Source organism: Copadichromis virginalis, linkage group LG16 (assembly GCF_057382275.1).
Source record: "Copadichromis virginalis isolate Kocher_CV1m ecotype Utaka linkage group LG16, C_Virginalis_male_GT1.1, whole genome shotgun sequence".
Lineage (NCBI taxonomy): Eukaryota > Metazoa > Chordata > Actinopteri > Cichliformes > Cichlidae > Copadichromis > Copadichromis virginalis.
Window position 1 is genome coordinate 22,448,161 of NC_140633.1, and position 24,107 is coordinate 22,472,267.

The window sequence follows — 24,107 nt, forward strand, 5'->3', positions numbered from 1 at the left end:
ATTAGGGCAAAATGTCCACGATATCAATTAAAGATGAAATACACAAAAAGCCCCCCAAAAAGAAAACAAGAGAAAAAAAAAAGGAAAAGTGATCGGATCTAGATACTATATTTGATACGGATTTTAGGACACAGGAACTCATCCAAAAGCGTAACTCCTTCTCAAACTGAATCCAAGAGATAGCTAGAATAACTCTGTCTGTGTCAAACAATTCAGAGAGCAGAGGTGGCCATGGGCAATAAATCAAATTGCTGAGCTTTTCCCTGGAGTGCAACACTGTAAAAGTGCTGTGTGCGTCTGTTTGCATGCTTATGAGTGTGTATGGAAGCATGTGTCAGGGTAAGATAGTGCAGTTTTGTAACTGGCCCCAGGCACATCAGAGTGACAGCCACAGTAGACACACTGATAAGTTTTGTGTGTGTGTGTGGGTTGAGATTCTCTTCCTGAACCTTGTGAAGCTTGTTCACCAAGTCCTTAATACGCACAGGAAAGAAGGTTCAGATCACAGGGCTCAGTGGCACTTCAGAGGAGAAGGATAAAAGTCTTTACTGACTCTTCTGCTCTGTTTTTCTGCTTTATCTAGACTCCTATCACTTCAGCATCCATCAAACATCACGGAGCTCTGGTTGACCCATAAGCTCTCCTCCCCTCTGCGGAGCTAGTGCTGCTGTCTCGTGGGGGGTGCGGCTTAAGAATTCTCACTTTTTTTTTTCCTTCCCTTAGGCCAAGCTCTGCTGCCTCCCTCTCAGCTCACCGGCTCTCCTAATAAGCATGAGTCCTCTGTGAATATGAAATGAATTCAATTCTTATTTCTATCAGATTCACATTAAAAAAGGGAAAATGCTTCATCCTTTACTTTTGTCTTTCATTTGAACAGCTCATAGTTTTCTTACACAGCTAAGAATAGACTGTAACATGTAGATATATCTGCCTGCCTACCCTTAAAAATCTCTTGGTCTAGTCAACGTTCCTTTCCCTGTTATTTAATTTTTTCAATTTTTACCCACCGGCTCCTTCTCCTTTGTGCTGAACAGAATGCATTTTTCTCTCCAATCCCAAAGAGCCCCAACTCTCTTTCCCTACCTTATCACCTGTCCCTTCCATCTTTATGATAGAGATTCAGTCTGGCAAGTGAGCTCTCCCTCCCTCTCTCAGTGCAAAGGTAAACTCCATCCATCAACATTCATTTGTCATGAGTGTTTACCCCTGTTTTTCCTTCGCTGTAACCTCTGCCTGCCGCTAAATCATCAACTATAAACCCCTGTCGCAACCCATTAACAGCTTCCCCCCCCCCAATTCCACAAATTAAAGTGATGAAGCACATCTTCAAACTTTGTGTCTGTGCCTGAATGTAAGAGAAAGGAGGCATAAGGAAAGTCTGCATACGACACACACGCTCCCCGAACACTACTGCTGTGTTTCATGAAAGTTCTCCACCAATAACCATGCCCATTATCTTGTGTAAACCCTATAAACATCCTTTATATGGCATTAGGGCCTTTTGTTGGAAAAACAAACCTTCCATACAGAGATATTCCCAAGAGACTGCTGCAGGCTCTGGGCCATTGTTTTGGGGTGATTTAACAGGGGCTGCAGAACGGTCAGAATAAGGTAGCATCGGCTGCTTGAGCAGAGATACTACTTTGTGGCCATTATGTTTTATTATGCTGCTATCAGTTGGCTGGCTCCATGCACTGTTCTAGTCCTCAGAGGCATGGTAGCACAGAGAGACAAGGGAAGGCAGCATCAGACACAGATGCTATGAGTGTGTAGAAGAAAAACACCAGAAGTGATTTGGGAACAAGGTTTTAAAGGTTTAACTGTATATTTGTATCAATCAGCTGCAAGGCTGACATCACCCCATTGGCTAGCCCTGCTTAACCCAGCTGAGGAGGTTTGCCCCAGCAGAACACATTAATTTAGCCTAGGGAGCCACTTAGAGGGCCCTGGAGAGCTAGATGCCATTCTCTGCTTCTTTTCTTTCTCCACACTTTCATTTCATGGCTGTTAGCTCAGCCTCCTTCACTCAGGACTCTTCTGCTCTCCATTATCCTACTATAGTGTTACCCACCCTCCCCATCTCCCCCACTAAGCCAAGGAAATGGGAAGGACCATAATGCTGCATTACCAATCCTTAGCAATCCACTCAAACAGAAAATAAATCAGGAATAAGAGTAGCATTATCCCATTCCCTCTTACTCACAGCTAACAATAGAACCTCTGCAGCTATCTGTTATAGCCACCCTTAGAAGGACAGGACACGGGGGTGGGGTGGCAGAGAAACGCAGCAGAGGATCACAGCACGATATTACATGTGGACTAAGTGAAGATAAAACAGCCATTATCAAAATGTCATCATTCTTAGTGAACTTGACAACTAAGGACAGGACAGCCACACAACTGGCTTCAGTGAACAGATTATTACTCACTCAGTGCCTGGACTGTGATCTGGACATTGCGGGATCTCTTGCTGCGGTCGATGAAGTCACCCGTGGGCGTCTTCTCCCGCTCTGTTACGCGGCAGATATACTTGCCGGCATCTTCAGGGCGCAAGTGCTGCAGCTTGAGCAGGTGCACGTTGACGCTCTCTTTGCGCACAGTCATTTGACCGGCGGCCTCCCGGGCGACATAATCGGGGCCCAGATTAGGCACGGCACTGGGGCCCACCACGGCCACCGGTGAGCTGCTGAAGACCCACGACACAGAGAAGAAACGCTCGGGGACATTCTGCGCCTCAATGGTGCAGCGAAGCTCCAGCGGCTCACCGGCCGTGAAGGACCGTCGCTCCGTGCTCACCTGGATGCTGAAATCCCGGTCTGAAAGAAAGGAAAACAAATGAAAACAACAAGGTTAAAGGCTAATAAATGCACGGAGATTTCAATTAAAGCTGCTCGAAACCGAAGCGCACAGTGCTGCTTCATTTTCTTGGTAAGCTGAACATGCATTACCCAAGAGAAAGGGGTTAAGAAGACTGAGCAGTGGGTGGTAGAGGTGGGGTTTGATGTATTCAGGAAAGCCATGGGGCAATAACATGGCATCAGCTCGTGCAGAGAAAAAGAATATAAATTAGAGATGGTTGAGGTCACTCGGTGGGATAGTGGCATAACAGACAGGCCTGCTCTCTCCTCTCTAGTTTTCACCTCTGCAATTAGGAAAAAAACCCCACTTCTAATTAAAATTCTCGTTAGCTGTTTGAAACAGTCAGGCACGCTTTTGCTTTCCTGCATGATCTAAAACCACAGAGCAGAATAAACACTGGTAGGGCCCCCTACCTGGCCAAATCATGCTTGTTGTCTCTGCATGTGCAATTGCATTTGTGTCTGTTTGTTATATTAATGTTCAGATCCTGAGTTCTGTACGTATCGGAGACAGCTGCAAAACATCTCAGTGAGTTGGTAGCCCCAAGCAGTAATTACAAAGACTTTAAAGTGAATCGTGTGGAAAAGGTCAAAGCCTGCCCCTAGTATGGAGCTAGTTACGCAGAGATAATTATGATGAGAGGTAAGAGAATATTGTTGACACATACAAAACATAAATGTGTATAAATCTGCCTTCTGCCATGTGTTGCTGGCAACAAATTCCAAATATATTATTAAATACATATTAGGAAACTCTAAGCATTCATTACTGGGATTATTTTTTTTAATTTAATACAGTATAGATCTGGTAGAAGATCATCTTAAAGAGCCAACACATATTCATGTTGGGGTGTAATTTAAAAAAAAAAGAAAAAAAAAAAAGAAGTAAATGCTAAGCACAAGCAGCCAAAGTGAGGAGGAGAGGAGGAAGGAAAAAAACCTGCAGTGATGAGCAATGTTTGCAGAAAAATAAGAGGGTATGTGAAAGAAGGGAACAAGGGAGGAGATGAGTGGAAAGACCAAAAAAGATAGGTATGGTGGGAAAAAAAAAAGGGGGGGGGGGGAGTGAAAGGTACATTAAGATTCTGTCTGTTGCTCATCTCTCTGATGCCGGCAGTGGGTGATTAGCTAGTGATGGGGCTGTCTTGAGATCCACTCCATCTTTTATAATAGGAGTCTAATGGAGAAGCTGCTCCCTCTCCTTTCTAAATTTCCCTGGCTCTCTGTCAAATATGCACTTGGACAGGTGGAACGTCACATACACCAGTTCAGCCTTAAGGCGTGCAAGTGGCTCCTTCGTCATGCAATAAGCACGTGGAAAGAAAACCAAAATGAATTTACGCATTACACTGAAGTTTGAGCAGTTACATTCATAGCTCGCACAACGCAACTGCTTTATTCTCTTTGTCACGCAACAACCCTGCATCCATTATATATTATAGGGAAGACAGAGAGTAACAAAGGATGTTTAGAGATGAGCTCTTTGTGCCCTTTGTCTCCTCACTAAAGTAGCAGGAGCTCATCTGACAAACCTGCTTTACATCGGAGTTCTCACTCTCCTTCTCATCCACGCACGACTATCTGGGGCACCATCAAGTCGCATTGGTCCAGAGCGGATCTGATGCTTAATGGAGAAAAGCAAAATGACTCCTCTTTGAAGTGATTTACTGGCATGAGACATTCGCCACTGCGTGCTTTCTTGGTAACTGAGCTAATGTCAAAGCAGTTTATCACCCATCTCTTTGGCCCTTTCTTGGAAGCATACAAAGGGATACTTTATGTATGTGGAACGCAGGACAATGAATGTGATGGGCTCGAGTCGGGTGAGAAGCTATAAGGACATGTAATGAGATATTAAGCTGCCTTTTTTTCTCATCTTTTTGGTCTAGAGGTTGGCTGCCTATTAAATAATTATCATATGAGCCCACTCAACACATTCTTTGTTTCCACACACTTGCACATCACGCAAACCTTGTTATTGCTACCCCCGCAGTACCTCCCTAAGATGGAAACTCCCATAATGCTTTCCGCTTTCCATAGGTCTCTTCCTTTACATTTGGCAGAAGCATTAAAAGAAAGCTGTCTCTCTCATAGCAATGCATTCTAGCCCAATCAACACCGGACAAACTGTTGGCAGGAAGTGGCTGAAAAACACATTCTGCCTTCTGAACCATGGGCCACATGTTGCTGGGGAAGCTGCTTATGTGGAAGCCATAGGTCTCCTGTGTCAAACACCCACGCTATTTGGAGCTGGTTACATTTTTCTTGGATGTGCTTGTAATGTTGCCCATCAAACAGACACAAATACAAAAGTAGGGAATCTGCGGAGGTTTAGTTAAGCCCTTTTTAGAAAGCTAATGAGCTTAGCCGGAGATACTGATCAGCAATCAGTGAAACCCGGCCCACATGCATGAGTGTGTGCCACTCAAGAGGACAGAGGGGACTGACACTAACCAATATCTATACCCTGCCCACCACCCCTCCTTTTCTTTCCCACAGAATACGATCCCTTTGGCCTATCTCTGAGGCGCAGAGAGAAAGGGAATTAGGGTTCACAAGGTTAGTGGTTCAAACCCCAGTTCCTCATGTCGGTGTTTCTAAAGCCTCTGTTCCACTAGTATCAACTCTGCCAGGCTCACCTCTGTTTTAGGGTGTTCCATTGGATGATAGTACCTGGTAACAGGTACCTTTTTTAATATCCACTTGGCTGGGGTTCCAAACGACCTGTGTCGAGCCCACCAACGTTGCGGTGGTACTCACTTGTAATGGAAAATGACTGAAACAGAGTAGAGTTGAGCCGAGTAGAAGCTAATGGAGAAGAAGTATAACGGTCTTGTTGGACGGCAGCTTTATCCACTGATAAATGGTTCAGTGAGAGAGCTGAATGATAGTTGCACTGTGTATGCAAAGGTAATTTTTTTTTTTTTTAAAGCAGTCCATTTACAATTCACTCACCAGTGGGCTGAATACGGAGCTGAGTCTTGTCGCTCTGCTTGCGGGTCATAGCAAACCAGCTTCCATCTGGGTCCTGAATCCACTCAGCAGCCTGGCAGTAGAGCAGCCCCTGGTCGACTGGCTGCAGCTTGTGAATGGTCAGCCTGTAGGCTGTAGCGCCAGTTTTATCCAGCCTGAGGTCCCCCGCTGCCATTCTCTGCCGATACGGCCCCCCAGAGCGCAAAACGAAGTCTCTTGACAATGTGACTAACTCCTGAGGTGGGGCGGTTGGGTCCTCTGGGGACCTTAAGTACCAGCCTACTGACAAGTGAGTGTGCTGCACTGTGGTCCGAGACACCTCGCAGGTAAGCTGTAGCGTGTCGCCTTCCACTTTGGACAAAGTCTGGGCCGGAGCTGTTACTGTCAAAGAGTCAGCAATAACTGAAAAACAAATAGAAGAACAGGGGCAATTATTACTTAGCGTGTATAATGGTAATTATTCTGTAATTACTCAGTTTTAGAATAGCATCATCTGCTTCCTTAAATAATATATGAACCCTTTACCTCTGTGAAAAAAAAAAGACCTTAAAGAATAGAAAGCTGATTAAAAAGGAAAACCAAATACACCCAAAAAAGCATTTTGGGGGGTTTTCAGCTATTATACATGTGATAAAGTCCATTCCACTGTTAGCTATTAATTTTATGCACTGTGAGAAAAGGTGTAAATGCAGCCTTGCTTTTTTCCCTGAGGTGACTGCCCTCCATTTCCTCTTCCATATATGACTTTCACATGTTACTGTGTGGTGATGGTATTTTCTCCATCTCACACAGACAGAATCCTCCAGAGACCCCTCTGGCACTTCTTTCAGACCGATTATATCCCATATGGCTGGCTACAGAAAACATAATAAAATGTAATCTTACAGTGTCTCACTAAACTTTTGGAACATTTGGATCACGCATAGTAAATATACAAAACAGCAAGACCGAAATTTACTGTAATAAATTCAGCCCAACCCCTTCTATCTACAATACAACTGAGAATAAAAAGGATGGGATCCAAGCCAGATGGTTGAGAACAGAAGAGATCAGAGAGAGGGGGGGTGCAAGGAAGCAGAAGATACATCAAAATGTGATAATTTCAGAAAGGAAGATGGAGTGACTCTACACACTGACAGAAATAAACATGTATAGCCTTTAAAAGGGAACCTGAAATAGCTAAAGAGGTATTTTTAGATAGGTACCAGAGCAAAACTTTATGTATGTGTGTCAGGAAGACTGAAATAGAGACAGCATTAGATCTGAGCTTCCAAAACTAAATCCATTACAGACGAGCAAAAACACCAAAAGGCAATAAGGTCAGTCATAGGGGGTGGGGGCGGATCATGCTAGAAATAAAGGTTACTGGACAAAATTTAATTGGGTAAATAATTCACACAGAGGATTCTGCGCTTTGCCATGCAGGGACTGTGACCACTTCTTAAAAGCCAGAAAATTGAAGTGCATTGTGTTTGGCTATTCACGCTCCTAAGGGAATGTCACTGTGAAGATTACAATTCAGCATGTTTGAGTCTGCCTCTGCGCAGTAACTTGCTGCGTCTAAGTGTAGATGCGTGGGAAAGAAAAGCTTTACTCTTGCATTATTTTGAATGTATGCAAGTAGAGGCCACTGTGGTGATGTCTGTCATTTGCTTTTAAAAAAGAAAGAGATATCAGAGGGACAAAAGTGCATAGAACCAAAGAGGATTTTGAGAGAGACTCAATATATGGTTATCCAGAGTTTAACAAAGCACTCAAAGAAAAAGAAAACAATGAGATAGTAATGGCACAAAAATACGGAAAGTAATCAGGTGGGCCACAATCTGATAAGACACTGCCTCCTGAAAATGGATTAAGTAAAGATGTATAAAATGTCCAGACGAGAATAAACAGTTTCTGCATTTTTGTGTCTTACAAAAACACAGACAAGGTCTGATTCAAGGTAATTTGGAAGTTCACTAGAGGTCATATTGAGTGCTCGAAAAACCACCTAGCAGCAAGGGATGCAAATGGGAGCCTTGGGCAGGAATAAAGCTATCCTGCTGATGTATTTGTTTGTTTCTTGCAATAATACAATAACTGACATGGGAATCTTACTGAGCCTGGATTAGTGTTTATATTCAAATACTTTATTTGTAACAGTTTCAGAAACAGAGCAATTAGTGGTAATGATGGTAACTGCTGGGAAATAATTGTTAAATATTATCAGTTATGAACTTCCGCAGAATCACTCTGGTGTGATCTTATGGGACTCTTCTAAAATTTGTGTTGTTTGAATGATGGATTCTCAAAGATGAAATTAAAATATAAATTAGTAGCTGATTATACATTTTGGAGTTGGTTAGTTAATTTGGACATCAGTTTCATAATCCAGTGCAAGTTACTCCTGTATCTCTTCTTTGCTCTGTGGTGTTTTCAATACACAAAAGTTCTGCACTTCAAACACTGGTTGTAGCAAAGTCCTCTCACTCTGACACTCCTGTCAACAATGAGTGAACAGCAACCTCACACACAACACACCTACGCTACAACCTGGCATTGCCATAGCAACTCTCCCACATGGTGCTGAGGGCCTGTGAGAACAGTCATTAGTTACTATAACAACCGCACCCACCAACACAATCCTGAAATCGACTTACATTCTTTCTGTAGACACACTAATGGACGGTGAAAGCAGTTAGCTGCTTCCTCCTGTCGGATGGCCCGTTTATTGTGGGCATATTTAATATTTTTGACCTCATCTCAAGGCATCTGAGCCAATCTGAGCCCTACACCAGATATGTCGGGAGGACAGAACAAATCAGATAACACCAGCCAATCTCAGCCTTTCCAGCAGTCGGGCTGAAGTTGTACACCGGGATCATCCAATAGTACCACTGACCTCAATCTGCAAAGGATTAGGAACAGCGTGAGATGGCATTCTCTGGCATACATGCAAAAAACAAAACAAAAAAAATTAAATAGAAAAACGTGCATGCACACATACTTCTGAGGACTTATTTTACCTGTTCGGTCCTTAACTGCAAACATTACAAGAGCCTTTAGAAATGAATCTAAGGACATTCTGTGTTTTTTTCTTGAAGATCACACAGCTCAGAAGCAGAATTTGTGGTAGCCGAAGCCCAGCGCTTGGGCAAATAACTCGTTTTATTGAAGAAAAATATTGACTTCTTTTCACTTCAGAAGTTAAAGGCCTCAGTTGTTGTCTGAGCTGTTATAACATCAATACCCACACTTTTGGACCAGGCAAAGTATTTTCATCACAATGAACACAGGCACTGCAGTTCATTTAAGGGTGTCTAGTTTAGTTTTGTGATATTGTCTTTATTTTATTGATTTTTTTAAATGTTTTGCCAACAATAAAATAGTACAGTCTCAGCTTTTGGGATAAATAACAGTATTTCTTAAAAAATGAAATAAAATACACATTAATATACATATACATACAAATACACACTACTATATCACCAGAAATTATTCAAATGTTTCCTTAAAAAAGAAAGAAAAGACTTAATAATAACAAAAATTACCATGTCACATTGTCCATGATAATACCAGCATGATGTTTTGTGTGATAAAGAAAAAAAAAAAAGAACGCGTTTTCTTCATGATATCAACAATATCAATGTTCCCTTGCGTGCACAGCACCAACAAAAATCCAGCCATGTCTGAGAATGAACTTCAACAACCTCCAGCAAAGCACAAAAGTTTGAACAAACTTTCATACAAACAGGAAAACTGTTCCTGAATGTGGAAACAGCAAACTGAAAGCAAAAATACACTGCCGAATACAACTAGGCTATGAAGGCACCCAAGCAAAAGATACTAGCAGCAGGTGATGTGCGACCCTGAAATTAAACAAATGACGAGTATTTCTGGAGCACTCGATAGTTATGGATGGATGGAAATTGCAGATGTGGTTGCATTGCACAAAAAGCCACGTTAGAAAACACTTTTTAATTTCAAATTTATTATGTGACAATATTGTACAGCGACCTGCTACCGGCACCTTGTGGCAATAGTTTCACACTTCGAAATAGGCAGTGTGTTGTCAATGGCAGTAAAATGCACATAATTTTCTTTGCACTTACACAAGCCTATGCCGGTAAACTGCAATCACCAATAAAACAAGCTTTTTCCCCCTGTATCTCTACAAATATCACTATTACAAGTTTCCCTGAACTGCTGTGGTATAATTTTGATTATGTTGTCCACCCCTATCATTTATATACTCCAGTACTTGATCGGGGATTTTCTACCATAAATTGCTTGGTAAATGGACTGGTTCTTATATAGCACTTTTAAACTCAATGTACTTTACACAACATTCATGCAAGCACTTTTTCTGTGTCTAAGTGTTTTCTAGCTTTCTATCTAACATTGACACACACATTCAAACCCAATGTATTGGGAGCAACTCGGGGTTCAGCATCTCGCCCAAGGATACTTTAGCATGCAGACTGGAGCAGCCAGCCTACTAACCTACCGATTAGTGGAACCTGTTCTACCTCCTGAACCACATCCACCAATTTTGGCATCAAAGGAGAGTGGCACCGTTGAGGTTTCCCAGGCTGCTTTGCAGCCTTCAACTCTTCTGCAGTGTTAGGTGTTGGCAGCGCTCCATAGATTCACATGGGGTCAGGCAAGTGGGCTACCCCAATCAAGCACAGTAATAGTAAAAGTAATAACATGGTCAGCAAAAGATTTGGTAGCAGTTCTGGCACTGTGGGGAAGTGCTAGGTCCTGCTGGAAAAAGGAAATTGCCATCTCCATGAAGTTTGTCAGGAGATGGAAGTATGATGTGCTCTAAAATTTCCAGGTAGATGGTGCATCGACTTTGGACCAACATCTGCAGGTGACCTCAAATCATTACAGATTGTGGAGAGACTTCACACTGAACTTCAAACAGACGGTATACTGTGCCTCTCCCTGCTTTCACCAGACTTTGGGACCTAGATTTGTAAAAGAAATGCTAAATTTACTTTCATCTAAGAGGACTTTGACCACTGAGCAACAGTCCAGTTCTATTTCTCCTTAGCCTGGATAAGATGCTTCTGATGTTATCTCTAGTTCAGGAGTGGCTTGATATAGAAATGTGACTCATGAGCTGCTGTGTTTCAAATAGGATTAATACAAACCAGAGGTGTGGACTCGAGTCACATGACTTGGACTCGAGTCAGACTCGAGTCATTAATTTTATGACTTTAGACTTGACTTGAAAAAATGTTCTAAGACTTGTGACTTGACTTGGACTTTTACACCAATGACTTGGGACTTGAATTGGACTTGAACCGGTTTACTTGAAAAGACTTGATATTTTACCCCAAATATAAAATTTAACATGCATATTATATAGAGATTGAAAATGTGACGTCATTCACGGGTAGAACCGCAAAGGATTCTGGGAACTCGTGGCAAGCGGTACTAGCGCACGCAGGCTTTCAATTGAAATCAGTTATACAGCGATAAAAAGAAACACAAAAATGTCAAGAAGCTGTTGTATTATTAACTGCAATAGCCGGTCGCATGACAGCCACGAGAAGCTGACGGGTAAAGAGATCGGTTGTTATCGGATTACGTCGTTGAAGAGAAATTGTTCAAGCCATGTTTCCGAAGTAACAAAGACGCGACGGATGGCCTGGATCGCAGCCATTCAAAGATCAAATATAACGTCCCAGAACACTCCAGCTCACAGGTTAGTCTGCTCCAAGCATTTACACGAAGGTCAGTCTGCTGTTGTAGTTAATACGTCATTTTCATAACATAATTAGTGATATAGGTTACAAGCAAGTCTGGCGCTGAACAGAAATTGTCGCGCTATGCTCCTTTATTTATTGTGTTTATTGTGCATAAATAGTGAATTGTCCTGACACAATATTGCGTTTCGCTTCTGTTATTATGGTACATTGACAAAAACATATACTTTTATTCACAGGATAAAACAGTTGTTTTGTATCACTAATTGTCCAGTACGATTACAGCATACAATATTATTGTCACTGCTACATTTCTGTGATGGGTACCAGAAATTATTTCCAATACTAATTAATTACCGTTGAGCTCAAAGGTCCTATTAATAAACGGTTAAGGAATGTGTATTTATGACGACAATTTGTGAGACTGGTAAACTTATGATACGTACGATGGTCTTTACTTTCTACACGGTGCATTTCAAGGTCCTGTACCCATCCGTCGGTAAACTGTACCTGGGCTTGTTGCAGTGACCTGAAGTTACTAAACTTCATGAGTGTATGCACTCACTCCAAGAACCGTATGATTATAAATATGCATATAAATATGCTAAGATGAGATAGCTGACTTCATCTAACTAGCAAATGTTGTCCAGGCTACGTTGGTGATACAGTTTTTTTTAATGTGTATGATATTTTTGTCATGCGATTTTAACATGCAGCTTATCTCAGAACTGTCGGTGAAAATTATTCTTGGAGCTAGGTTTAATTGAGCTGCATTTTAAAGAGGTGCAATTTCACAATTTGTGTATATTTTCTAAGTTCACTATTTTGTCATGTGTTGAGAAAAACACAGATTTTAAAATTACATGGTCTAATATTTACATTTAGCATAACTGCAACATTATTTTTTCGTTGTTTTTTTTAAAGACTCGAAAGGACTTGAAATTCAAAGTTTCAGACTTGTGACTTGACTCGGACTTGCCTGACATTACTTGAGACTTGACTTGAGGATAAAGACTTGAGACTTACTTGAGACTTGCAAAACAATGACTTGGTCCCACCTCTGATACAAACACATGTAACACTCACATACTAAAATTTGAAATTTAAATGTTTATAAATATTATAAATAAGAAAATATCTTTTCAGATATTCATAAACTTTAAGAATTTCTCTTTTAACCCCGGTAAAACTACCAGAGATACAAGGCTGACATTGATGAGAGTGACTCATTTCAATTCATTATTAACATCAAAACATCAAAAATCACATTCAGTCATTTCTCAGCTGCAAAACACTCTGCATGTGTTCCCTGCAAATCAGCCTTTATTATCATAGGATGAATAAACATTTCAGTGGTTTGTGAAGGATTTCAGATACCCCCCACCCTCTGCAAAACATTGACGGAGACTGGATTTCCAAAAAATGCATTTTTCACCAGTGAATCAGGTAATCTTACATTTTGAGATGAAGGTTTTCATGTGTGGATGGTTTGCATTTCTTATCCTTTTTCTTTTTTGACTGGCAGCGAAGCTGTCAATCCTCGATAAATCTTTAAAACTACGCTCTTCCTGCTTTACCTCATCTGCAATTTTTACTTTCATCTCCCTCCATTCCAGATCTTTTCCTACTCTTTCAGCTCTCTGATGTGAGTGACGGTTGTCATCCCCCAAGCTAGCCTTTTAAGTCCAGTCACATAGAGATAGAAGTGGGGGGTGACATGGGGACACACCACCATGGGGAAAAGGATTTCACAAAGATGACACATGGAAAAATAGATGATAATTTATTAAGCCTGATCTTTACATTTTAGGATGGGTTTGGAAGTAACAGGACCAGAAAAGATATCTCACCGAAAGAAAGCACCAACGGCAAATCAAACAGCAGTGTTGTGCATTTGTTGTTGTTGTTCTTTTTCCCTATATATTAGAGTTGTTGTGGATTGCAAAGATCCAACCATTCAGCACTCCATGCTGGAAGATACAGAAAAATCTTCAGTCCTCACAAAAGCAGGCCTGCTTTCTATTCAGCAAATAAAATAACTCCTGCAAACACGCACAAAGATATCATTTTTAAATCATGGGTGCCAGTGTGCGACATCTTCAGCTTTTCTTTGAGGCATTGTACAGAGTCATAAACGTTACAGAAACATGTTTGCATGATAAAATCTGGGTGGGAAAGTGAAGCGGTAGTACTTGTCCCACCCACATCATCATCATCAGTGTTGTGCTCCTAATCCCAATGCCTTAAGTGTAGCTGGAAGATCAAACTGTGGTTCTAATGAACAGTTTCCGTTCAGGATTGAATTACTGGCTAGTAATAAGGCCTGACTCACTGTTGTCATTACAGATTGCAAATAGTTGAGAAGACCAGCTGGTCACCCAGAGGTTGAGGGTTTTGGTTACAAGGTTATTGCCCAGGTCACCCGCTGCGCGGCAACCTGTCTCAGTCCGACTGACTGACTACAATCAGCCTAAAACAGATAATTGCCATCTAATTTATGAATGCAGACACACTGCCAACATGTTGCAATCAGTCGAGTCAGTCTGTGCCAATGAGCGCAACTGGTCTGCTCAATCCAATAACGAAACACCCAAATGTCAGTTATTAAGGTTTGTGGCAGGCAATTTACTGTAAATTGAACTAAATGTAACACCAAACAGCATGTCTTATTTTGCGGCCAATGCGTGTGTGATAGTTGCTGCTAAAAGTGTGTATTTACTTGGAATGAGAGGGGGAGATATTATCAGAAAGAGTGCGTAACTGGCACAGTTGGATAGCTCAAAGCTGTGAGTTGTGCCCCGTCATTCTTTACTCAGTGCTCACCTCTGAGCATTTAGAGCTGAACTGCACGTTCTGCTCCACAGGAATATTGGTGTTTTATTGAAACATATCAGAACTGAGCTGAACTCCACAGAGCATTGACGAGAGAAAGGAAGAGAATCCCAATGCAAGACAGAAACAAGAATACATCCTATTTTCTTCTTTAAAGATAGTCAAGCGAGTTCCAGTGTTTTAGGCTCTTAGTCATATTTCTACACAGAGATCAGCACACAGTGAAAACATCTCACTCTCTCTCGCGCGCTGTCTGTCTTTTACTTCCTTCGATAGGCGCTTTTACATAACATGTGTCTGTCAAAATGCATTTATTAGCTGGATTGTGTTAGTGCGATTAGATTAGTCTCGGCACAATGTTCCCAGCATCACACTTTCCTTTTCAGACACTGAGTCAAATGCAGCAACACAAATATTTCAACATGCCGGAATCAAATCTCCTATCTTACTGATATTTGACCAATTTTGCCTTTACCATCTGTGTTTAATTTGAAATAACATCTAAATGCAACACACAATGTGTTGTCAGTTTAAAGAATTAATAAGTATAACACTAAAGTAGATTTCTAAGAAAACAGTTTGATTTTTTTATGCTTTCCTGCAGCACAGCACATTATTTTTTTGTTTATTTTGTAAACAAACAAAACATGTTTTACAGCATCATGGACCACACGTTCCTGCTTTAAATGATGGTGAGATTAGGGTTGACCTTCTAACTCAAGAGTGTGGCTGTTCCTTTTTATCAGTCTATCGCAGTAGCTGCAGCATGCTGCCAAGCCAACAGTTTATTCTTTTGTTAGTGCAAAACTGGCCCAATCTCGGAGTTGTGCCCTATGTGTGGATTTTGTGCAGTCCGCCGGTGTGAGTTCCCACAGACTCCACTATAAATCTGATGTAACTAGCAACAGACGGCAACAGATTTGCAATTCATCACAGTACATTATCACAAACAGATTGCATGCAATTACCAACTTGACCCCATTCATTTGAAAACTGGTTGTAGACCGACTCCGTCTTATTGCTCTTCTGTTGCCATCTTATTGCCCCAAAGACGGTTTGAAGACGGCAACTGACTACACGTGGTCTGATATCTGCTCGTCACCTTTGAATTAACCTTTTCAAAAGTAGGGAGATTGTAAGGTGATTGCACACAGTCGCAATCATTTTGGTTGTGCTGTGGACACAAATCATCATTTTCCCTAGCATGACTACAGCTAAGCTGAAACTAATTATATAAACACACACCAAAATATATAAATAAATAAATAAATAAATAAATAAATGAAACAAACAAACCCCAAAAGCAAACAAAGTGTGATCATACATACCTTTGGCACTATATTGTATGTCAATCACAAGTGTACTGCAAGACGTAGCACTAGAGATATTTAGACACAGCTGAAATGGTTACCACTTATCAGTGGGTAAAAGCTTTAAGAGAGAGAGTGAGTGTGTGAGTGGATGTGTGTGCGTGCATGTGTTGCTGCAAAGCAAATGGCCATTTGGCAAAGCCAGTAGGGTAATTATTGTTAATTACTCTCTGAAACTAAGAGTACTGCTGAGAGGAAAACGAAGCAAGTGGGCGAGCCGCCGCTCCACTTCATGCAAGTCCAACCTCCTTGCTGAACAGACGTCACTTGCTGACCCAGTATGCCTGCTTGTGTTGCAGGCATACCGGGTCAGGAAGTTGGAAAAAGAGATTTAAATACAGAAGCTGTGCCTACACCTGTCTTTCGTATTCCTATTACCCAACATCCTGCCCATTCACATCCTCCACTCCTTTGTTATTTTCTGTGGAGCTGTCGATGAGTCAGAATGAGGGATGAAGAGGTTCAACTAAGAAAATGGGAGAGAGTAGATAAGAGAGTAAAGTGGGAGGAAAAAGAAAGACAGCAAGATGAAGACAAAGAAGAAAACCGAGCAAAAAAGCAAAGACAAACAAAGGGACAATGCTCTTTTGCTTGATACAGCTAACCACATGGATCAGCATCAATGCTTTGTTATTTCACAGCAAGAAGTAAAAAAATAAGCAAACAAAAAACAGGATAAATAAATTATTGTGTTTGTAGCCTATATTTAAGTAGTATCAATGCACCATTCAAGTGCACCAAAAACAAAACAAAATTTAAAACAAATAAACAAACAAACAAACAAAAACACATCGAGTGCACTCTCTCGGGAGTCTAGAAAAAATAATCAAGGAAGTTCATGAAACACTGCACAACTAGCAAACTCTGGTGAACTCAGGCCTACATATAGTCCCCAAGAGCCTGCACTGATAGTAAGGACACGATACAGAACAAAACAAGGAAGCAAGGGCAGAGAACGGATCAGGACTGGAAGGGAAAAAGAGACACACAAGAGCCCTTTTTATCCAAGAGGAGGGGGAGCATGTGGAAAAAAGAAAGAAGAAGAAGACAGGAGTCGAAGCCTGTCATTTTGGGATCTGGGTCCACAGCAGGGGGCACATCCATAATACAACATAAGCTTCTGATCAGATGAGAGCTGTACCTAATTGAATCTTAGATATGGAGCAAGCTCCTTCCACCCATTCTGTTTTCTGTTTTTGCATATTCATATGTTATACAACACAGGCCTACAATATCTTGTCCAAGGAAACTATTATGTTTCTGTGCTATACTTTTTTGTTCCATGAATTTTTTAAAGAACATTGTTTTACTAGTTTTTGTTCCATGTAAAATATTAATTTAATAGTTTTCTGGAAATATATTTCCTGTTCTGTTACTAGCATGGTTTGTTTTTGGTTTTCAGGTCATGTGGTGGCAACAGCTTAAAAAACCATCCAGTAGCAAAAGGTGTGTTGGCAAATTTAAGGGAAAAACTGAACGAACAAGGGCTTTGCAAACTTTCCTAACCCAACAAAATTCCTTTATAAAAAAGTCATTCTAAAAAATATCTGTTTTAAAGTCTTTCAGAACTCCTTTGCATCATCAGCATCAACATAAATTCAGGCATACGGATTAATGAGACTGGATTCCATATGTAAGGGTTAGAATTAGGGATTAGGGATGTGCTCAAGCTGTTACTACCCTGTCTTGAAGATGGAAGCGCAATGACTAGCTGCTTGATCTTTTCCACAATTGTCTCCTATTAAAAAAAGTGATACTTTTCTGCTAAATCAATAATTGTTTTTTAAAAAAAGAAAAAAGTAATTTGGGTCATCTATTAAGTGTTCTGCTGGTGATTTTGGAAATCATTTCTACCTTAATAAGATTTAAAGATTTGTGTCCTGTGACAGCTGTGACTGACAGGCTCATCTGCAGCTCACACAGGCTTCTCAACTAAATTTTGGGAGTTTCGGTTTAAGGAAACAGAAACGTGCAGTACTGACTGTTTACGTCACCCTAATGCAACTTATTATCTGTCATGATTGCGGCTGTGTGCAGGCTGGATGAGGACCCAATCACAAAGTCACGGAGGCAGGAATGAACTCAAAATTCACAGCTTTATTGCTGGAGAGCAAAACCATACAAACTAAACTGGGAAACTATAACGTAATACACAGAGAAACACACAGCCATGAATGAAGGAGAACGCGACACAGAACTGAGGGAGATGCGGACATAAATACACAGAGGGTTAACGAGGGAAGTGGGAGCACACGGGGAGACAGCTGACACAGATAATCATAATGAGACAGGGCAGGAGTGAACACAACATGACGCATACTGACGAGAGACTGTCAAAGTAAAACAGGAAGTACACAGAGGTTCAGACAGGAGGAGAGAGAGCACGGACATAACAGGCTGGGGAAAACATGGGGAAACGAGGGCTCACAAATACACACAGGGGTACACAGGGGGTAATCAAATAAGAAACATCTTAACTAGGGATGGGTACCGGGATACCGGCAGTGCAAAGGAGGTAAGTCCTCAAATCTGATGAAACACCTGGCGACATATAGCATTTTGTTAAAAGCCGAGAAATGCGTCGTATTTGATAGCTTGCTGCGAGACCTCACATCGTGCATATCTACTGCGGGTGTGGTGCCTGTTATCTGACCCGGAGTTAGCAACATCCGCAAAAAACCCGAGGAGGCGAGTCCTGGCCCCTAGCCCTGCCAGTGTAGCAGAAATGATGACGGATGATGATGGCAGCAACAGCTGTTCTTCTCTGGGCGAGTAGCTTAATGTTGTTCATGTGTAATTTACGTTGAGTAGGCTAACTGCGTTATTACATTAATGCATGTAAGGTGAACTAGCAAACACAGTTGTAGTTACATGCGGCTTTCTTCTTGTTTGATGGCAGGTACTCCCTTCATCCTGGCCAAAAAAGCTAAAATGACCAAAGAAAAAGTGGAAAACAGCTAAACATGAGAGGTTTTTGGACAAAGTTTGTTTTTTCCATTGATTAAGCGCTGCTTCCAGCCAAGAGTGATGCCATAAATCCCCTATAGCTGCAGAAAAGGCTAACATTGTTATCTTTTTTACAAAAAAAACAAAAACAGCTGAACATGAGAGGTTTTTGGACCAATTTTTTGTTCTCCATTCTTTAAGCACCGGTTTGAGCACCAGTTTGAGCACAGTTTAAGCACCAGCACCGTTTCAAAAGTACCAGTTTGGTACTGGTATTGGATAAAACCTAAACAATACCCATCCCTAACCTTAACATAACAACCTAGAAACCAAGGCATAAATGAAGAACAAAACCCAAAACACACGAAAACTAAGAATGCTGGGCCAACATGGCCCAGGATCATGACATTATCAGTAAACAGCAGAGAGAGCACCTAGAGGGTGTCCATATTGTTGCAGGGGACTTTAATAAGGTATGTTTGAAATCTGTTAAGTGTCCTACCAGGGGGACAGGACACTGGACCATGTGTAGAGCAACATCAAGCAGGCCTACACAGTAACAACCCTCCCCCATCTAGGACAATCTGACCGTCTCTCTTTGCTCCTCATCCTTGACTACATCCCCCTTAGGAAACAAACTCCTCCAAGCACCCAGGTCATTAAAGCACAGCCTGATGATGCAGGAAGACCTACATGAGGATGTACAGTGTTCAACACTATAATCCCAGACATTATCACCACCAAACTGGACCACATTCAGACCCCCCCATATTTAGCTGCTCCTGGATCAGACTTCCTAACCAACTGGCCTCAGGCTACGTCCACACTAGCCCGGATAGATTTGAAAACGCGTCCACACTAGCGTTTTTAGTCGTTTTCACAGAGTTGTGCGTTCACATTGAAACAACCGAAAACGCTTACGTTCCATTCCTGCGCATGCACAAAAGCGAGTGAGAATTAAAGAATTTGAAGAAAAGCTATCTGGAGCATGTATAGACTGATATTAATCTTTTTTTAGGGCTGTCAAAATTGAGAGCAATCAAAACAACTGCTGTATAATGCACTCCGCTATCTATGTTTAATTGGTCACATGACTGCATCACATGACTAAAATGCGTCATCGTTTTAGAAAGTCTGTGTTTTTGAGCGTCCACACTGCGACAGGACAGCTCAGTTTCGAAATATGCGTTTTCAAGAGCGTTTCCAATACGCTGCGTTCGTTTTTCCTTGAGGAAAACGCCTTCTCAGTGTGGACGGGAGGCCAAAGCGGAGAGAAAATGATGCGTTCTCAAACAAAAACGCATTAGTGTGGACGTAGCCTCAATCAGTCCGACTTGGCCCCCGCCGTCACACAGCACCGGATCCCAGCAGGGTTGCCTTCTCAGCCCTCTACTTTACACCCTGTACACATATGACTGTACACCAACCCACCCAACGAACGTCATCATCAAGCACGCCAATGACACCACCGTGGTTGGGCTCATCAGGCTCAGAAAATAACCTGAAGCGGAACATCCTTAAAACAAAAGAACTCATAACGGACTTTAGGAGACACAGACGGGTCTACTCTTCTCTCTTTATATATGGAGAACAAGTGGAATCTGTCTTCACCTTCAGGTTCCTGGGCACCCACATCTCCAGTGATCTCACTAACGCCCTGGTAAAGAAGGCCCAGCGGTAGCCACACATCCTGAGGAAGTTGCTGCTGGCCTTCTACAGCTCCTCAGTGGAGAGCGTACTGTCCTACTGCCTGTGTGCAGCTTTCCTGTTCTCAGGAAGTCTGAACACCACATTTGTAAATCAAATAGTTGATAAACCTAAAGTCAGAGACATGTAAATGTTTTTTTTAATAAAATGAACGTGTGTGTGTGTGTGTGTGTGTGTGTGTGTGTGTGTGTGTGTATATATATATGTTTTCCAATACAATATAATATATAAAGTATAATTTCAATGAAACAGAAAACATGATGTTTTTCATAGTGTTTACAACCACATAAGTGTATCAACATCATCTCTGGGCTCATATTGTAAGCACGCACAGAATTTCTGAATCATCAAAGTGCTGTTTAAAAAGAAATGTATCAAACTTCTGTTAACTATCATTATATCCTCTGCAGATGAACGCATTGCATGTTCTGAGCTGAGTGTGCAGAAATAATATAATTCATATATTGTAATGAATACATTAACCATTGTTTATTATCACAGCTGACAAATTGCAGCCCTGTAGTGTAAAAAAACTCATTTAGAAAAATTATTAAAGCAGACAACAAATTAGTGCCTGATTTGAAAAGCAAATTATCGACTATGAGTGGAATATCTCACACTATCTTGACCAATCAAAGAGGCCTCTGCACTGCGCTATTATATCACACCAAATCCAATCTTCTAAAAATGTGAAGAGAGATGAAATAGAAATCAGGGGGGTGAGCTGAGAGGGGTAAGAGGATATGAGAGATCTTACAGATGCTGTTATGAGATTTTCAGTGAGGAGTCGGTGCTCTACCGCTATTGGAACATCACTCTGGGTGGGTGTTTGAGCGTCAATGTGTGCCATACGCTGTAACACAAAGGTCACGGTGACCGAAAGGAAAAAGGCCTCTTCGTTTAATAAAGGGGTCTCTCAAGCATTCCTTTGTCTCTCTCTCCGCCATGCATGTCTGGGCTCTGTCCCATTTTTCTCCTCACTCAAGTTTCATTCTAGCCACACACCAACACCTTCACTATAAACCCTTACTCCCTTATGCCCTCTCCACCACACGATCTGGTGAGTTTCCTTTGTTAGACAAGTTGCTTGTCAGCACCTAATTATCACTTATTTTCCTTCTTTTTTTAGTTGACTTTCTCCTCCAGCTCATCTTTTTTTTTTTCAAAACAGGAAGGCATCTCGATCCCACTTTAATCTATTCTTTTTTTTTTTTTACATCACATAATTATCAATTCTTTTTTTAAATTCTTGTGTATTCTAAACTAGTTAATGAGTGGCATCCTGTCCATATGACACTGTGCAAAAAGAAATCAGACATGGAGAAACAGAGCGAATCCCCTGCCTTTTTCCTTTCAGCTCATTATACCTAAAGGTGGAAGGGACAGGCACATCAAAGATGGGCGGTCTCTCACACTCTCTCTCACTCTCCACTTTCTCTCTCTCTTACAAACTCACCTAAACACACCGAACGTCAAGCCTGAGGGAACAGCTGCTCTCTGACACACATAGATGGGGATAAGTGACTGAGGTATTTCCCTCTGTGTGCCCAAACATTTCCTCCAGAGCTGTGACTTAGCGGTGATGGGTCACTGAATCATGCACAGCGCTAACGGACATGATGCTTATCAACATTAAAATTTAGAAAAAAATAATATCAAAATCGAGTACTTCATACCATGAGTTGCTTTCCAAAAGCATGAATCTCCTGCCATCTGTGCAACAACCACAGGGGTTCTGATAGAATTTGCAGTACAAACGTCCACGGTCGCTTGTGAGTTGTAGTCTTCCCTTCTTGTAATAACCCTCTACCTACACCTCTGCCCCACCTGCTGCCTCCACATTGCTCCTCGAGTTGAGCTTCCATTACATGACTAATAGAGGTGTTAGGACATACACACCTTGAAAAAGTTAAGAGCAGCAATTCAGTGTATGAATGTTAACAGAGACAAATCAGGAGGAGGGTTATGCAACAGCTATGGCTAAAATGGAACAAATGTTATCTGCTTTTGTTAAAATAGATCACTTTTTAACTATGAGCCTCTTGCAATATTGTTGGTTAAACAGCATGTGTGTACATAAAAGTTGAGAAATAGCATTTGAGAAATAGCAGTGATACACTAATTAGCTTTGTGCGAATGATGCTCATACTAGTTATCAATGTGAAGGCGTGTGTGGTAAATCAGAAGTTTTATCTTGATCTTAAAGTCCAAATTCACACTGCAGTTGAAGACAGCAGCAGTGAATGTAAACAGTTGTCCAATAAAACTGCCGAACTCGTAATGTGTAATACCACTGCTGTGGTGTGTGTCTAAATAAGGGCAGAAATAAGAAGGTTCTATTTGTGAATGTGCTGCAGAAAAGTTTAGTGCCTGTGAGGGCTGGAAGACTCCAGTTTACTACTACGACTACTAAAACAGCATCCCTCCCAGCTCCAATTTCTAAAGTAACAGGAACCACAGACAGTAGAAGAAAAACATCATCCACTGGTTTCTGAAGTCCCACTCTGAAACCTCTGTCAGTGCAGTACACAGAAAAACCAGATGTGAGGTGGAGGAGCGGGTTTCGCTGTAAAACTGCTTGCTCGTAGGTTTTTATCAATTAAATTGTTGGCCAATATGCGCATGAATATTATAACAGATAAGGCACCTTTTTAAGGCAGTATGCCCAGAATAAAAAAATCTGTTATCAATTTTCATTGCTATAACCTAAGAATGAGTAAACAGAATCAGAATCAGAAAACAGGCCAATAAACTCAGCAGGAAATTGTTTACAGAGGTCAAGTCAGAAAGCTGTTTTCCCATAGACATCGGAAGTCTTTTTGCAGCCACAGCTATTTCCACCCGAAGGCTTTCAGATAGACTGCAGGTTTAAGACACTTACAGACTGTTTTTTTTGGGGTTTTTTTGACTGGCTGGAAGCTGCATCCATGTTTTACGCTGTCTAAGAAAGGAACACAGCACTGGTAGTCTGGTGAAAGCTGCGGTATTTAAAAGATTTCTCAAAGATTTTCAACTGAGCTGGAAATATAACCACAATATAAAGTATGAATAACAATATAAATAATAATCAGAATTATGGAGTTAAACTTACAATCCAGCAATGATCAAGTGATTATGCCTGGGGTAAAAAGATTTTTTTTTTTTAAAAATGTCTTCAATTTGATCTTTTTAATGAACTGAAACTGTGGCCTTAAAAAAAATCCAAGCACCCCAACCCAACAGTGAACCCTCTTTCAAAGACACTTAGATCTTTTCCTCAGAACCAAGAAGGCATGCTCGGGATTATTATACGTGCCGCAGAGCATGAATTAATGTTAACTGCTTAATTGTACCATGTGGGCTCCTGTGTGGAATCATCTGTGTTCATTGTCTTTCTCTGCTCATTTATTTAATTTCTTTCTTCAGTTTTGTCTGGTATAAATTCACCGGTGTATCTCGCTAGTTTGCTTTTATGAGCTTTATGTGAATTTGTTCACTTTCTTGAGCTGTACAGCACGGGTATAGAGGGAGTGGAATAACAAAAGAAGAAAGTGGGAGAAGAAAAGAAAGACGGGCAGTGAGTGAAAGAGTGGGCTTTGTTATTGTGGCGGGAGAACGGTGACGTAGAGTTAAAAGGCTGAATTTTGCGATAAGAAAGGGATCCACGGTGTTTCAAATATGAAACGGTGTTTACACAAAGGCAGAAGAGGGGGATTTAAGACTAACTAAGATGCACAGGAACACGC

At 41.3% G+C, this 24,107-nt stretch overlaps 1 protein-coding gene across 1 annotated transcript in view; it reads right to left on the reverse strand.

Moving 5' to 3' along the window:
• Positions 1–24,107, reverse strand: part of igsf3 (immunoglobulin superfamily, member 3) — an 80,737-nt gene that overhangs the window by 25,174 nt on the left and 31,456 nt on the right. The window contains exons 3-4 of the mRNA XM_085433832.1: positions 5,814–6,233; positions 2,430–2,816 (exon numbers count right to left, since the gene is read on the reverse strand). Coding sequence (XP_085289958.1) covers positions 2,430–2,816; positions 5,814–6,233 — 807 coding nt within the window. The remainder of the gene's footprint in view (positions 1–2,429; positions 2,817–5,813; positions 6,234–24,107) is intronic.